The sequence below is a fragment of the Tachyglossus aculeatus genome, chromosome 1 (assembly GCF_015852505.1).
Source record: "Tachyglossus aculeatus isolate mTacAcu1 chromosome 1, mTacAcu1.pri, whole genome shotgun sequence".
Classification (NCBI taxonomy): domain Eukaryota; kingdom Metazoa; phylum Chordata; class Mammalia; order Monotremata; family Tachyglossidae; genus Tachyglossus; species Tachyglossus aculeatus.
This window is the reverse complement of record NC_052066.1, coordinates 154,379,184-154,396,950: the sequence shown is the minus strand read 5'-3', so window position 1 is coordinate 154,396,950 and position 17,767 is coordinate 154,379,184. Positions and strand designations below refer to the sequence as shown.

General features: G+C 44.2%; 1 protein-coding gene across 1 annotated transcript in view; it reads right to left on the bottom strand.

The window, feature by feature from the left end:
• Window positions 1-1,510: 1,510 nt before the first annotated feature.
• CLMN (calmin) overlaps window positions 1,511-17,767 on the bottom strand; it is a 133,756-nt gene continuing 117,499 nt past the window's right edge. The window contains exons 10-13 of the mRNA XM_038766346.1: window positions 15,688-15,881; window positions 12,582-12,642; window positions 11,508-11,572; window positions 1,511-1,711 (exon numbers count right to left, since the gene is read on the bottom strand). Of these exons, the coding sequence (XP_038622274.1) occupies window positions 1,543-1,711; window positions 11,508-11,572; window positions 12,582-12,642; window positions 15,688-15,881 (489 nt within the window). The 3' untranslated portion in view covers window positions 1,511-1,542. The remainder of the gene's footprint in view (window positions 1,712-11,507; window positions 11,573-12,581; window positions 12,643-15,687; window positions 15,882-17,767) is intronic.

The following is a 17,767-nucleotide window of genomic DNA, read 5'->3' as shown; positions in this document are numbered from 1 at the left end:
ATAATGTTTTAAGGAGAAGGTCCTTAATGTCAAGGCAGCTAAGGTTAAGATGAAGTAGAGGTTATTTGATTTGGCAGGAAGGTGGTTGTTGGTAACCTTAAGGAGGGGAGTTTCCATGGAGTGGAGGGTGGAAGCTAGATTGGAGAGAAGTCAAGGAGATAATTGAAGGAGAGGAAGAGGAAGCAGCAGGTGTAGACAACCAGCTCAAGGGGTTTTGGAGAGGAATGTGAGGAGGAAGATGGGGTGATAACTGGAGAAAACCGAGGGGTCAAGGGAGGGTTTCTGTAGCATATGAGATACAGGAGAATGTTTGAAAGCAATGGGGAAGAAGCCATTGGAAAGGGAACAGTTGAAGGTGGCAGTCAGGGAAGGAAGAAGTGAAGGCTCAAGCGTTTTGATAAAGTGGATCAGAGGTGTCGGTGGAGGGGGTAGATTTTAAAAGGAGATGAGAGGTCTCCACTTGAGATACTGCTTGGAAAGATGGGAAAGTTGAAGAAGGGGTGGGAGGAGAGAGGGTCTGGAGAGCAAAAGAGGCAAGACAGCCTTCTGCTTCTTCTTCAAATTAAGCTTTCAGATGGCTTGCTGGCCTAAACCACAGTGGCTCTGAAACTAACATTATTTTCAACACATATGTCTGCAGTGCCTGCAAAGACATTCCCAGAGTCCCTGGAAAAACTTTGGTTTTCCTTGACCATGAACCCCCTTCAAATTCCCCCATCCCTCAGGAGCCCTGGTGAATTGGGGTTCCCCTTCTAGAGCTCCATTCTTTTGTTGTGCACCTCTTTCCCTCTGGGGTCAGCAGCTTCTGTAGAACTGGAAGGTCCCAATTTTTGGTTTTTCAGTTTGCGACTGGCTTAGAAAAGAAATGCTGGAAGTGTGGGCATGCCAGCTCAAAGCCTAGTTCCTTCTGCCCTCACCAGCTTCCTTCACCTGGATAGCACAATTCCAGGATCACAGGGGTGCACTTCCTTCACCAAGTCCAAGAAAAGGCCATGTCAATCAACAATACAGATACATTGCAGCTCAACAGAGATGTGGAAGTCAAGTGGCTTTGCTCAAACATGACTTCCTGAAGGAAAAAAGCTATCATTTTCCTTCCTAGCAAGTATCTGAATGTTGAAGTGAAAACTGCAATCTTAAACACAGTATTAGACACCCTACCATGCCCTGGGCTGAACACTGTGTTGGGCGATTTCTACTTCAGAGCGATGTAATTGTTTCCCCCTCCCGCCCCACCGACTGTTTTTGTAGAACAGAGTTTTGAATACAAGTCTCTTCTGACGGCTGCTAGACGTATTTGACATTTTACAAAGCAAGGCACACACAGGTACAAAATTGCATGTAATAAATCACCCACACATCCTACTCTTATTTACACAGATAAAATAGAAAACGTGCGACATCTTACAGAGGCAGTCAAGAAATCAGTGAATCTGATTGGCTATATACTTATTTGGAGTCAACTTGGATGACATCAGTTTGCCTGCACATACACCGCAAAAAATATTAATCCAATGACTATCATTTATTATTCAGACCCAATCAAAGTCTGTTGATATCAAGTTGAGGGAAGACCAATAGGCAGTATACCAGCAACCAAAGGAACAAGATAAAATACATTGTATCTTGATGTTGCGCAAAAGGAGTAATTGAGTCAGTGTGGATAGTTGAGCTTCCTTCCTCATTAGCCTCTCCAGAGTTGTTATTCTTCCTTTAAAAGGGAACAAGAGAAAAGGGATCAAAAATCTGCATTAGACTCATAATCTTGTTGATGCAGTGACTGTGAGCCCGCTGTTGGGTAGGGACCGTCTCTATATGTTGCCAACTTGTACTTCCCAAGTGCTTAGTACAGTGCTCTGCACACAGTAAGCGCTCAATACGATTGAACGAATGAATGAAAGGGAACACATTTATTCTGTAAATTATTTCTTCCCTTTTATTCCGATGACTTGACACCTGTTTTGTTGTCTGTCTCCCCCCTCTAGACTGTGAGCCTGCTGTTGGGTAGGGACCATCTCTATATGCTGCCCGGATTATCTCTGTCCAGAAACGCTCTGGGCATATCACTCCCCTCCTCAAAAATCTCCAGTGGCTACCAATCAATCTGCGCATCAGGCAGAAACTCCTCACCCTGGGCTTCAAGGCTGTCCATCACCTCGCCCCCTCATACCTCACCTCCCTTCTCTCCTTCTACAGCCTAGTCCGCACCCTCCGCTCCTCCACCACTGATCTCCTCATCGTACCTCGCTCTCACCTGTCCCGCCATCGACCCCCGGCCCACGTCATCCCCCGGGCCTGGAATGCCCTCCCTCTGCCCATCCGCCAAGCTAGCTCTCTTCCTCCCTTCAAGGCCCTGCTGAGAGCTCACCTCCTCCAGGAGGCCTTCCCAGACTGAGCCCCTTCCTTCCTCTCCCCCTCGTTCCCCTCTCCATCCCCCCCACATCTTACCTCCTTCCCTTCCCCACAGCACCTGTATATATGTATATATGTTTGTACCTATTTATTCCTCTATTTATTTATTTATTTTATTTGTACATATCTATTCTATTTATTTTATTTTGTTAGTATGTTTGGTTTTGTTCTCTGTCTCCCCCTTTTAGACTGTGAGCCCACTGTTGGGTAGGGACTGTCTCTATATGTTGCCAATTTGTACTCCCCAAGCGCTTAGTACAGTGCTCTGCACATAGTAAGCGCTCAATAAATACGATTGATGATGATGATGATGTTGCCAACTTGTACTTCCCAAGCACTTAGTACAGTGCTCTGCACACATTAAGCACTCAATACGATTGAATGAATGAATGAAAGGGAACACATTTATTCTGTGAATATTCTGTGAATTATTTATTCCCTTTTATTCTGATGACTTAACACCTGTTTTGTTGTCGACTCCACCCTCTAGACTGTGAGCCCATTGTTGGGTAGGGACCGTCTCTATATGTTGCCAACTTGTACTTCCCAGGCACTTAGTACAGTGCTCTGCACACAGTAAGCGCTCAATAAATACTATTGAATGAATGAATGAATTTCTGCAAACTGCTAGACCTTACTGGAATTCAAAAGATTGAACACAATCACTAGATTTCCCAAATAAACCTAGTAATATTATCCCTATTTTGCAGATGAGGGAGCCAAGTAATGGAGAAGTTAAGTGCCTTGCCTGAGATTACAAGAGAAGCAATGTGACCTAGTGGAAAGAGCCCTAATCTGGTAGTCAAAGGACCTGGGTTCGAGTTCTGCCTCCGCCACTTAATAATAATGAGGGTGTTTAAGTGCTTGCTATAAATAATGATGGCATTTGTTAAGTGCTTACTATATACAAAGCACTGTTCTAAGTGCCGGGGAGGATACAAGGTGATCAGGTTGCCCCACCTGGGGTTCACAATCTTAATCCCCATTTTACAGATGAGGTAACTGAGGCACAGAGAAGTTAAGTGACTTTCCCAAAGTCACACAGCTGACAAGTGGCGGAGCCAGAATTTGAACCTATGACCTCTGACTCCCAAGCCTGTGCCCTTTCCATAGAGCCATGCCGCTTCTCACGCTGCTTGCTATGTTAAGCACTGCTCTAAGCACTGTGAGCCCACTGTTGGGTAGGGACTGTCTCTATATGTTACCAATTTGTACTTCCCAAGCGCTTAGTACAGTGCTCTGCACATAGTAAGCGCTCAATAAATATGATTGATGATGGGGTAGATACAAGCTAATCAGATTGGAGACAATCCCTCTCCCACATGAGGCTCACACTCTAAGTAGCAGGGAGAACAGCTATTGCCTCCTGTGTGACCTTGGGCAATTCACTTAACTTCTCTGGGTACGGTTACCTCATCTGTAAAATAGGGATTTAATATATATTCTCCCCCTACTTAGATTGCAAGCCCTGTCTGGGAAAGGGACTGTGTCTGACCCCATTATTTTGTCTCTACCCCAGGGCTTAATACAGTACTTGGCTTATAGTAAGTGCTTAACAAGTCAATCCACAGAATTTATTGAGCACTCACTCTTTGCAGAATACTGTACTAAATGCTTGAGAGAGAACAATACAATAGAGGTGATAGACACATTCTGCCTAGAAGGAGCTTATGGTCTAGATTATCATCACCACAATTCTTACTACAAAGATTAGCAATGGCAAAGCTGGACCTGGGCTCTACCACTTGTCTGCTCTGTGATCTTGGGCAAGCCACTTAACTTCTCTGTGCCTCAGGTCTTTCATCTGCAAAATGGGCATTCAATACCTGTTCTCCCTCCTACTTAGACTGTGAGCCCCATGTACAGATCTAATCTCATATCTACCCCAGCACTTAGTACAGTGCCTGATACTGTACTAGTACAGCTGGAATTTCTGCTTCAAAGCGATGCAATTGTTTCCATTGTTACTATGTAAGTAAGCATTTGCATAGTAAGTGCTTAACAAATACCACAATTACTATTATTATCTCTTTCCTCCCATTCAAAAGCTCTAACTACTAGGTTGTGTTAGTCCCATTTTTCATTTCAAACAGTACTTTCTAGTCCCTTCTCTATCCTAATCCTCAACAACTTCTCGGCTACCTTCAACTCTCTTCTAAAAATACTATCTAATTCTGGTTTTACTGGCTTTGTTCTCTTTGGGTTTCCTCATTTTCTGGCCAGTCCTACTCAGTCTCTTTCACCAGTTCTTCCTCTGCCTCCCACTCCCTTACTTTGGTTGACCCTAAGATTCTGTTCTGGCTTCTGTTCTCTTCTGACTTTATCCTCTCATCCCGGCAAAGCAGATCCACTCCGACCGATTCAATTACCACCTCTATGCAGACGCTTCCCAAATCTACTTCACTTTCCCTGACATCTCTCCCCTGCAATCTTGCATTTCTCCCTGCTTCCAATTCATCAATTTATGGACATCACATCTTCTAAGGTCACATCTCCCTCAAGAGGCCTTCCCTGATTAATCCCTCTCTTCCCTGGCTCCCACTCCCTTCTGTGTCATCTATATCCTTCGGGCATTTGGTATTCACCCCACCCTCAGCCGCCTAAAGTACTTATGTAATACCTATAAATTAAATATTATAAATTACTTACTCATATTATTGTCTTTCTCCCTCTCTAGACTGTAAGCTCATTGTGGGCAGGGAACGTGTCTATCAACTCTGTTGCACTGCACTCTCCCAAGTGCTTAGTACAGTGCTCTGTACCCGGGAAGCACTCAATAATAATAATGATGATGGTATTTGTTAAGCGCTTATTATGTGCCAAGCACTATTCTAAGTGCTGGGGTAGATACAAGACATTGTGAGAAGCAGTGTGGCTCAGTGGAAAGAGCACGGGCTTGGGAGTCAGAGGTCATGAGTTCTAATCCCAGCTCCACCACTTGTCAGCTGTGTGACTTTGGGCAAGTCACAACTTCTCTGGGCCTCAGTTCCCTCATCTGTAAAATGGGGATTAGGACCATGAGCCCCATGTGGGATGACCTGATTACCTTGTATTCCCCCCAGTGCTTACAAAAGTACTTAGCCCATAGTAAGTACTTAACAAATGCCATCATTATTATCATTATTATTGAGGTTGTCCCACATGGGGCTCACAGTCTTCATCCTCATTTTACAGCTGAGGGAACTGAGCCACAGAGAAGTTAAGTGACTTGCCCAAAGTCACATAGCTGGTAAACGGTGGAGGTGGGATTAGAACCCATGACCTCTGACTCCCAAGCCCAAGCTCTTTCCACTAAGCCATGCTGCCCCTCAATAAATACCATTGATTGACTGATTGATTCAATGTCCCACAGACACCTCGAACCGAGTGTGTATAAAACTGACCTCACTTTCCCTCCCAGATCCTTTCCTCTTCTCCTCCCACATCCCCTCCTGCACAAATGGCTGCCCTTCTGCTCCCTATAGAGAAATTCCTGACCACCTGCTCTCTCCCTGCAACTTCACAACTCCCTTTCCCCACCACACCCCAGCTCCTTCATTCCCCTCAAATGACCTACTCCCTTGGCCTCATTTTTGCCTCTCCTACCACCAACCTTCTCCTCACTCTCCCTTCTAACTAGAACTCTCTCCTTGTTCACATCTAACTATTCCTCTCCCAATCAACCAATCATTTTTATTGAGCACTTACTGGGTACAAAGCACTGTATTAAATACCTTATAACAATTTAACAGGCACATTCCCTGCCCACAGTGAGCTTACAGTCTAGAGGAGGAGACAGACATTAATATAAATAAATAAATTTCAGATATGCACATAAGTGCTCTGGGGCTGGGAGGGGGGAATGAATAAAGGGAGTGAGTTAGGGAGATGCAGAAGGGAATGGAAGAAAAAGAAAGGAGGGCTTAGTCAGGGAAGGAAGGCCTCTTGGAGGAGATATACCTTCAATAAGGTTTTGAAGGTGGGGAGAGTAATTGTAAGCAAGTAAGTTAGCATTAGAGGTGTGAAGTGTGCGGGGCTCAGTGGAAAGAGCACGGGCTTTGGAGTCAGAGGTCATGGGTTCAAATCCAGGCTCCGCCAAGTGTCAGCTATGTGACTTTGAGCAAGTCTCAACTTCTCTGTGCCTCAGTTACCTCATCTGTAAAATGAGGATTAAAACTGTGAGCCCCCCATGGGACAACCTGATCAGCTTGTAACCTCCCCAGCACTTAGAACAGTGCTTTGCACAAAGTAAGCGCTTAAAAAATACCATTATTATTATTATTATTATTACTACTAGGAGAGTATGGAGGTGAGGTAGGAGCGGGCAGGGTGATTGAACGCTTTAAACCTCAGTAAAGCTCTTTGGAAATTACATCTCCTCCAAGGGGCCTTCCCTGATTCATTTTTATTCTCCCCTCCCTCTATCCCTTCCATTAGGCCACATTAAACCAGCGTGGCTTAGTAGAAAAAGCATGAGCCTAGGAGTCAGAGGCCTCGGGTTCAAATCCTTGCTCTGCCACATGTCTGCTGCATGACCTTGTTCAAGTCACTTGATGTCTCTGTACCTCAGGTATCTCATCTGTAAAATGGGAATTAAATCCTCCTCCCTCCAGCTTAGACTGTGAACCCCATATGAGTCCAACCTGATTCTCTTATTTTGACCCCAGCACTTAGTACAGTGCCTGGCATATAGTAAGTGCTTAACAAGTACAATAAAACTCCCACAAAAACAAAACAACCCTTGCTACTTCTGCACTTTGTGCCACTTTAACACTCAAATCACACCTACTTGCCCCCAGTTCCACACTGCCCCTGGAGCCCTTATGTACATATCTTTATACTCTAATTATTTCCCCATCTATAATTTTAGTCATTCAGTCCAATCATATTTACTGAGTGCTTACTGTGTGCACAGCACTGCACTAAGCACGAACGAGTTCAATATAACAATATAACAGATACATTCCCTGCCAACAACAAGCTTACAGTCTTGCACTGTAAGCTCCTGGGGGGAAAAGGTCATGTCTAGTAATTCTGTTTTCCGCATCAAGCACATAGTATGGTGCTCTTAATGAGGCTCTCAATAAATTCTAATGATTGACTGAATGAAACCAAAACAGATATTATTATGATGATGATGGCACTGATTAAAACACTATGTCCTCTCCTCGACCCCCTCCAGTCTGGCTTCCGTCCCCTACATTCCACGGAAACTGCCCTCTCAAAGGTCACCAATGACCTCCTGCTTGCAAAATCCAACGGCTCATACTCTATCCTAATCCACCTCGACCTCTCAGCTGCCTTCGACACTGTGGACCACCCCCTTCTCCTCAACACGCTATCTGACCTTGGCTTCACAGACTCCATCCTCTCCTGGTTCTCCTCTTATCTCTCCGGTCGTTCATTCTCAGTCTCTTTTGCAGACTCCTCCTCCCCCTCCCATCCCCTTACTGTGGGGGTTCCCCAAGGTTCAGTGCTTGGTCCCCTTCTGTTCTCCATCTACACTCACTCCCTTGGTGACCTCATTCGCTCCCATGGCTTCAACTATCATCTCTACGCTGATGACACCCAGATCTACATCTCTGCCCCTGCTCTCTCCCCCTCTCTCCAGGCTCGCATCTCCTCCTGCCTTCAGGACATCTCCATCTGGATGTCTGCCCGCCACCTAAAACTCAACATGTCCAAGACTGAACTCCTTGTCTTCCCTCCCAAACCCTGCCCTCTCCCTGACTTTCCCATCTCTGTTGACGGCACTACCATCTTTCCCATCTCACAAGCCCGCAACCTTGGTGTCATCCTCGACTCTGCTCTCTCATTAACCCCTCACATCCAAGCCGTCACCAAAACCTGCCAGTCTCAGCTCCACAACACTGCTAAGATCCGCCCTTTTCTCTCCATCCACACCGCTACGCTTCTCGTTCAAGCTCTCATCCTATCCTGTCTGGACTACTGCATCAGCCTTCTCTCTGATCTCCCATCCTCATGTCTCTCCCCACTTCAATCCATACTTCATGCTGCTGCCTGGATTGTCTTTGTCCAGAAACACTCTGGGCATGTTACTCCCCTCCTCAAAAATCTCCAGTGGCTACCAATCAATCTGCGCATCAGGCAGAAACTCCTCACCCTGGGCTTCAAGGCTGTCCATCACCTCGTCCCCTCCTACCTCACCTCCCTTCTCTCCTTCTCCAGCCCAGCCCGCACCCTCCGCTCTTCCGCCGCTAATCTCCTCACCGTACCTCATTCTCGCCTGTCCCGCCATTGACCCCCAGCCCACGTCATCCCCCGGGCCTGGAATGCCCTCCCTCTGCCCATCCACCAAGCTAGCTCTCTTCCTCCCTTCAAGGCCCTACTGAGAGCTCACCTCCTCCAGGAGGCCTTCCCAGACTGAGCCCCTTCCTTCCTCTCCTCCTCGTCCCCCTCTCCATCCCCCCCATCTTACCTCCTTCCCTTCCCCACAGCACCTGTATATATGTATATATGTTTGTACATATTTGTTACTCTATTTATTTACTTTACTTGTCCATATCTATTCTATTTATTTTATTTTGTTAGTATGTTTGGTTTTGTTCTCTGTCTCCCCCTATTAGACTGTGAGCCCACTGTTGGGTAGGGACTGTCTCTATATGTTGCCAACTTGTACTTCCCAAGCACTTAGTACAGTGCTCTGCACACAGTAAGGGCTCAATAAATACAATTGATGATGATGATGATGATGATATGTTTTAGCGCAGAGATAGATCAGGTTATACACTGTCTGGGTCCCACCTGAGGCTCACACTCTATCTTATCCCCATTTGACAGTTGAGGAAACTGAGGCATAGGGAGGCTAAATAATGTGAACTCAGGTCTCCTGACTCCAGGTCTCATGCTCTTTTCAATACAATCAATTATTTCATATATAATTCTAGTAATTTGAATTCATAAGCTTCTTTTTTTCTGAGAATCTTAAGTTGCTTTAGCACTTTTCCTTCAACAATCCTATGCATTTTTATGAAATTGAAAGGTAGCCTGCATACAATATCCATTTCAAAGAAGAGAAAACTGAGAGGGAAAAGTGAGGTTAAATGCCCACTGAGGCCATCAGATTTGGAGGATTTTTTTTTTAAATGGTATTTGTTAAGCGCTTGCTATGTGTCAGTTACTGTACTGAGCGCTGGAGTACATACAAAATGACCAGGTTGGACACAATCAATCAATCAATCAATCGTATTTATTGAGCGCTTACTATGTGCAGAGCACTGTACTAAGCGCTTGGGAAGTACAAATTGGCATCACATAGAGACAGTCCCTACCCGATAGTGGGCTCACAGTCTAAAAGGGGGAGACAGAGAACAGAACCAAACATACCAACAAAATAAGTAGGATAGAAATGTACAAGTAAAATAAATAAATAAATAAATAAACAGAGTAATAAATATGTACAACCATATATACATATATACAGGTGCTGTGGGGAAGGGAAGGAGGTAACACGGGGATGGAGAGGGGGACGAGGGGGAGACACAGTCTCTGTCCCATATAGGGCTCACAGTCTTGATCTCTATTTTACAGATGAGGTAACTAAGGCACTGAGAAGTAAAGTGACTTGCCAAAAGTCACATAGCAGACAGGTGGCAGAGCCGGGATTAAAACCGAGGTCCTTCTGACTCCCAAGCCTGTGCTCTATCCACTGTGCCGTGCTGCTTCTCCAAGGAATTGTAAATATAGGAGATTGAAAATTCTTAATTGGTATTTGTTAAGTGGTCACTCTGTGACAAACACTGTACAAAGTGTTGGGGTGGATACTGGATCAGTCACAGTTTGTATCGCACATGTGGCTCACGATCTAAGGAAGAGGGCGACTAGGCAATGAATTTCCATTTGACAGATGAGGAAAGTGAGGCACAGAGAAGCTAAGTGTCTTGCCCAAGGTCACACAGCTATTACGTGGTAGAACCAGGATTAGAACCCAGATCTTCTGACTCACAGCCCCGTGCTCTTTCCACTAGGCCACACTTGTTATATTGCTAAATTCTCAATCAAGAAGCCGGTTATTTGAAAATTTTACTTTCAACTAAAGTATACGTTTCAATGACAAATTAACTCTGAAGATATTACAGAATCTGGTTATGCATTTCTCATTTTTATGATAATTCATCTTGGGGAATTTCAGAGACCATAACAATCACAGTCTGTAAGATGCTCCAGTCCCAGACATCCACCTCAGTTCTTGACAGATTATTAGGTATTTTCCGGTTTTCTACATTTGAATGTATGATTTCTCTGGAGCAGTAATCTCTCAACGTTAAACAATAGCCTAGCAGAATGTCTATTCAAGCAAAATTAAATAACTAGTCGTCAAAATATTTTTGACCTTTCTACCTTTTCTTAGTGCTACTTAATCATAAAATCAGTTACAAAGGGCTGCTTAATAATGAACTTGCAATTGGACTCAAGTTATCAAGAGTTACAAGTTTCCACAGATCATTTCTCTTATTTCCTTTCACTTACCATGCCCTTTCTATACATTTTTCATAATTAGATTGTGCCAATACCATAATGAAAGACACATGCCGTACTTGCCCAAGCCAAAAAAGCATTAAACTCAATTTTTCTGAAATCGTTTCTGCATTACTGTTGTACAGGCTCCTGTTTTCTCTCCTCCCTTATGCATTGGGGTGATAACGATGATGATGATAATAATAATAACCATCATGGTATTTTTAAGTAGTTTGTATATGTCAAGAACTCTGCTAATCTCTGGGGTAAATACAATCAGATCAAACACAGGCTCTGTTCCACATGGGACTCAGAGTCTAAGAGGGAGGGAGAACAGATGTTGAATCCCCATCTTGCAGGTAAGGAAAGTGAGTCACAGAGAAGTTAAATGATTTGCTCAAAGCCATATGGGCAGTCCAGTAGCAGAGCCTCTACTGGCATCTGGGTCTCCTGATTCTCAGCCCCTGTCTTTTCCACCAAGTCTCTAATTACATTTAGAAAAGAGATTATTTAGAGATTAATATTTTTAATTCAATTTGGATCATGTAGCAGCAAAATGTATGGTAACTATTAATATTCCTTAAAGTATAAAAGCATGTTAAAATAACTGCAAAAAGTATTGTGATCAAGTAACCAACCTGGTAATCAGATGTCTTCTCTCTTCCATATCACTTTTTCTCGATTCCTTTCGGTTGAAATGATCCTATGGGTTGACATTTGTAAACCAAAATTTTGCAGAATTAGATACAATCTCTGAAGCAAGAGGTGAATGAATAGTCTTCTCGTGAGACCAAGAATGTTGCAGGACTTGAGTTTCTAAGTGCAGAATTTGGGCTTAGATGCTTAGTACAGTGCTCTGCACACAGTAAGCACTCCATAAATACCACTGATTAATTGATTGATTCTAAACAAGGTGCAGGGAACGTGTCTACCACCTCTGTTGTATTATACTTCCAAGCGCTTAGTACAGGACTCTACCTGCAGTAAGTGCTCAGTAAATACCACTGATGGATCGTCTGAGAAAGCATCCACCTCTAATAGCTCTCCCTGACCATAGTACTCTTGAAAAAAACAGCTCAACTAAGATGGTAGGAATATTAGATCATTTTGCTTTGGGGTCAGAGAGCAGTTGCCTCCTTTTTAAAGGTAAAAACTAAACTTCCCGCTAGACTGTAAGCTCGTTATGGGCAGGGAACCTGTTTGCATTCCGCGGCATTGTGCTCTCTGAAGTGCTTAGTACAATGCTCTGCACTTAGAAAGCACTCAATATGATCGATTGATTAATTACATGTATCTCCCGCTTAGAACACACACATCTGGGGTCTTTAGGGAGTTCATATAATGAAGCTGCCTCTGCCTTTTATGTCAATGCTTTATTTGCAACGGCTCATTGCCGAAGATGGAAAGCCTATTGATTTTCCTTAACCACAAGCCTGCCATTTGCTTGCCTCCCCGCTCTGATTTTCCAGCCCAGTTTTCACTCAGCAGCTATTACAGGGCTCTGGGGTTGAGAGTAGGAGACTGGAAACATCATGACCCCCCTATCCCCCGGCAGGAAGTCTCAAATGAGATGGGAGATCTATCACTCCTCTGCCCTTCCTCCTTCCCACCCTGCTTACTTCCAGTGATTTATTAAGCACGCTACAAAGTGCCAAGCACCATACTAGGCACTGGGGAAAATGCAGCAGAAATCAGCAGGTGCACATACTAACCGTGTCCACGGGCTTATTAGCATCTCTCCGGATGTAAATGCTTGAGTCGCTGTGACTAGCCCTGAAAAACAAATCCATCATTTCAATTTGATGACTCAATGGGAAACCAATCCCTCATTTCCACTGGTTTCCATCAAGAATCTCCTCGGTATGTATTTAAGCAAATAGAACCAATTAGCCTCTGTGGCTTGAAATAAGGGTTTTCTCCCTTACAGAACCGCTTCTGCTGAGTTACCCATACAAATAATAATAATGATATTGGCATTTATTAAGCGCTTACTATATGCAAAGCACTGTTCTTTTAGACTGTGAGCCCACTGTTGGGTAGGGACTGTCTCTATGTGTTGCCAATTTGTACTTCCCAAGCGCTTAGTACAGTGCTCTGCACATAGTAAGCGCTCAATAAATACGATTGATTGATTGATTGATTGTTCTAAGCACTCGGGAGGTTACAAGGTGATTAGGTTGTCTCATGGGGGGCTCGCAGTCTTCATCCCCATTTTACAGATGAGGTAACTGAGGCCAAGAGAAGTTAAGTGACTTGCCCAAAGTCACACAGCTGACAAGTGGTGGAGCCGGGATTTGAACTCACGACCTCTGATTCCAAAGCCCGTGCTCTTTCCACGGAGCCAGGCTGCTTCTACATGGAGACATAAATCATACCCAGGTGAAAACCGTGTTTATATGTCCAATCCGGGAAATGTGGGCTCCCATGAGCCCCAGGTGTAAAATAAATCTGGCTGGGAGCAAGCAGAAATGGTAGTAACAATAGAAAAATATAACAAAAAACACCTGGAGCTCTAGTAGAGACATCGCTACCATAGCATTCACAATGGAGCAAATCTGGTAGGCCATGGGCTGGCAAATTATCAAACTTATCTACAAGGTTGGTGGATTGCTAATGTTTTCTCCGACCCTCGCCGTTGCTTCTCTGATCCTCTAACTGGCTCACCTGGTGCCTGAGCAGATAAAGTACCACTATTAATCTTTCACTGGGTTCTAACCCCAAGTTAGATTCCGGGGTAGGGAAGCTGACACCCCAGCCCCATTCAATAGATCGAAGGAGAAATTCCACTAGGATTTACAGGGCAAATGCTACCCTGAAACTGTTCACTCCCCTCACCCAAATAAGCTTTCTCTTTGGAAAGCTTTAGCTCTCATGGGGTTAGGGGGAAGATGAAAGAAATTCCCAGAATCAGTAAATTCAGCTCTGTGGAGGTTTTTGATTTAAGGAGGGTGACAATGCTTATTCCCTTATTAGAGCTGCCCCATAAACTGATCAGACTAGGCCATCCAGAGAAGGACCGTCTTGCCTGGCGGATCTTTCCCAGGGCTCCTCCAAGTGTGGTGACCACTTCTGGTTTCCTCTGTAGCCACACGGCTTTGAGGGGAGCATTAGGGAGAAAACTAACTCTTCTGCTGGCTCGTTCCTAGCTCACACTACTACACAATTTATCTTGTCAAGCCCTCTAGACTGTAAGCTTATTGTGGGAAGGGAATATGTCTATTTATTGCTATATTGCACTCTTCCAAGTGCTTAGTACAGTGTTCTGCACACAGTAATTGCTCAAAAAATACGACTGACTGGCTGACTTAGCTCAACCTCAACAACCTAATGCATTGATGCCTTAGCTCACCCTACACAACCTATCAACCCCTTAGCTCACCCTATACAACCTGTCTTATTGATGCCTTAGCTCACCCTACACAACTTACCTTGCTGAAGCCTTAGCTACACAACCTATCTTGTCGATCTCTTTAGCTTCCCCTACACAATCTTATCTTCTCAATGCCTTATCTCACCCTACATAACCTATCTTGTCGATGCCTCAGCTCACCCTACTCAATTCATCTTGTCGATGCCTTAGTTTACCCTAAACAATCCATCATGCTGATGCTTTAAGCACTTAGTACAGTGCTCTGCACATAGTAAGCGCTCAATAAATACAATTGATTGATTTAGCTCACCCTATATAGCCCATCTTGTTAATGGGCTTACACAAACTACCTTGTCGATACCATAGCTCAGCATATACAATCTATCTTCTTGTTGCCTTAGAATGAACTCTGGACAGAGAACGTGTCTGTGACATTGTTATATTCTACTCTCTCGAGCACTTAATACAGTGCTCTGCACATAGTGAGTGCTCAGTGAATACAATTGATTGATTGAGGCAAGGGAAGGGGAAGCAAACCCTTCTTCCCAATTGGTTGTCACTGGACCAGAGCTCTGATTTTCCTCTGTACCCTGTCTTTTTCAGGTAGATTAAGGATTCAGAGAGGGTAAATGAACAGATTTTTCCCCACAAGCTTCTGGAGCCCTGCAGAAGGCAAATTCTTGAGGGGGCAAACATAAATTCAAAATCTATTCATAAGATTTTTATTAAGAACTGAACTCATAATCTAATGAGTCACACAGCTTTCATAAGTTCCCCAAAGTACTTACAGGAACTGAGTTTTTCCCTCTTATTATGCACTCCCAAGAGCCTAGCGCACAGTAGGCATTCAATACTAACAAATGCATTGAATGAACGATGAGTATAAGGCAAATGTTTCATCCTCTATGGGAGGTTATCACTCAAGTCACTCATATCTATTCAACAGGAAATAAATATTCACTGCATGCAACACCAAACCAGGACAACGCTTTCTGAAAGTCAAAATGTAGCCTAAAAAGAAGTATGACCCTATCAGATATAAAACAGCAATGCAGTTACCAATCAACTTCAGTGTTCCAGAAATAAATATTCACTTGGTGGATTAACCAGGGCCCTGGATTCCACTCCTGCTGACAATTCAGTGCCACCAGTTTTTTGCTAACATCTCCTCCAGAACCCAACCAAGGAAAGAAAATGGAATTGAAATCAGTCAGTTACACAAATTCAGAGTCTTTAATGATAGTAATGGCAAGCACTGCGCTAAACAACAGGGTATATAAAATAGATAAAAAGTAAAAATAGGAAAGCAGTGTGGCCTAGTAGAAAGAGCATGGGGTGGAAAGGCAGAGGTTCTAATCCCAGATCCACCCCCGCCTGCTGTGTGAATTTGGGAAAGTCACTGAACTTCCTGGTTTGACCTAGGAATCTAACCTATTACTACTACATACCTGGAAAACATCTTGTTATCAGTGATTTCATCTTCTGGGTCATCTGGTGAGTAAGCAGGTCCGGCTGCTGCAATTTTCACCATTTCTCTTTTTTCCACATGTTTCCTTTTTTCCTTTTTCTTACTACTGATGGCTTCTCCCAGCAGTGTTTCCAAAGTGGCCTCCAACTGGTCCATGTTTTCCATGGCCTGAAACTTAAACATAAACTCTGTTATTTTCCATTGCAGTGTGCATCAATTAGGGTGGCTTTGCCTTGCCCCAGGGATATGGCACCATCCCAACTACCAGCCTGAATTTCCAGCTTGGCTCACCCACACCCTGCTAGAACCCAACCCCAGGGGGTAAAAGTATTTCACGCATCGACAGTTCCCTAAGCAGAATGACATTCCCCTTTCAGGTTGGAAAGTCACTTCTCAAACTTTATATGTGACAAAAGACCAACCCAGTAACCCATGGTGTGATGCTCTCTGCTTACAGGAGCAACCATGAGACACTGTACACTGTACATAAAAAGCAAACAGGTTCACAATGGCTGCACAGGCGGACAAAAAGCAAAGCAGGGGGCTAGTCCAGTAGAGGATCTCAACAACCTTCAGTTCTCTCTGCTGAACCTAAGAGAGTCCAATATGGAGTAAAATTTAGAGAATGAGACACCAACAAAAAGCCTGTATGACTAAGAGTGTTACCATTTCTGGATATGACCAATTATCCAAACAGCTTAGGGATGGTGGAGTCTCCTGTGAAGAAACACCAATGGGCAGCAGTACTGAAATCTCAAAACTGAGAGCCTGCATGGAAGAATTAATTACAGCGCTAGTGGCACCACTCATGCTCTCAACTCTGATGGCCATGTACATGCAGAGGCCCGAAATGCAGGGAGAGGGACCCTATATTGCAAAGCTCATGTGCCATCATGCCCACATTAGCCAGATTCAGCTCCAAATCCTGGCGAAGGGATACTCAGGGTAGCAGTGAGACAGCTGCCCTTCTTACATTCATCCTAATGGTTCATGCCCATCAGCATTTTAGCTTTCTAGTCTGACCTTTAGCGGGTTAGAAGTTTAGTTTTCTCTTGAGGGGTTGGGAGAAAGTGTCGGTATGGAGGAGATTCATTCAATCATATTTATTGAACGCTTTCTGTGTGCAAAAGGAGGACAGCCCCAATCTCTGGCAGGCTAACTACGGTACAAGAAATATCAGGCTAATGAGGTCCTCTCTCCTCTGCACCCATCCTAAAATGGACTTGATCCTTCTAGTAATTCCCAGAACCGGCACAGCCTCCTTCAGGGGAGGGATGACCAGGCCATCCTGGATACTGGGCCAGGGCTGAATTGGCCTTGGGATAATGGCTCTTAATTTGCTTCCCTGTCAGCTCTGGAGAATCAATCAATTATATTTACTGAGGGCTTACTAAGTGCAGAGCACTGTACTAAGAGCTTGGGAGAGTATAAGACAACAAAATTAGCAGACACGTTCCCTGCCCATGAGCTTACAAAGTGATGCGTCAGTATCCTCCCCTGCTATGAGTCCAAGGTTTGGTCTCAGACCGGGAAAACCAGCCTCTTGTTTGCGTGTCTTCTCTTCTGAAATTATTCCCACTGACATTTTTGCATTTTATGCTTTCTTTTCTGAGCTGCCATGGTAGCTATTTGGGAAAAGTGATAACAAATGGACTGTAATTGTCCACTTTACTGGAATGATGGCATTGCCAGAGAAACCCTTGGGTCCTATCAAATAGGCAACTCGTAGAGACAGGCAGTGGTCGGTGACAGAATTAATTGGGAAAAAGCGTGGTGGTCCAAAGAGTACATGTCAGAATTGGGGGATCTGCATGAGTTAAAGGAGGTTATGGAGTTTGGGTCCCATCTGTAAACCAAATGTCCCATGCTTATAAATCAAACAGGAATGTATCTACTTGCTGACTTCTCATCCCCTTTCCTAGTTGTTAGGGTGGGCAACTAGAAAGACTGCCTCCACTCCTTAGTGAGAGAAGGAAGCCAAATAGAATCACAGTGTAAATCAATCAATCACATTTATTGAGCACTTACTGTGTGAAGAGCACTGTACAAAACGCTTGGGA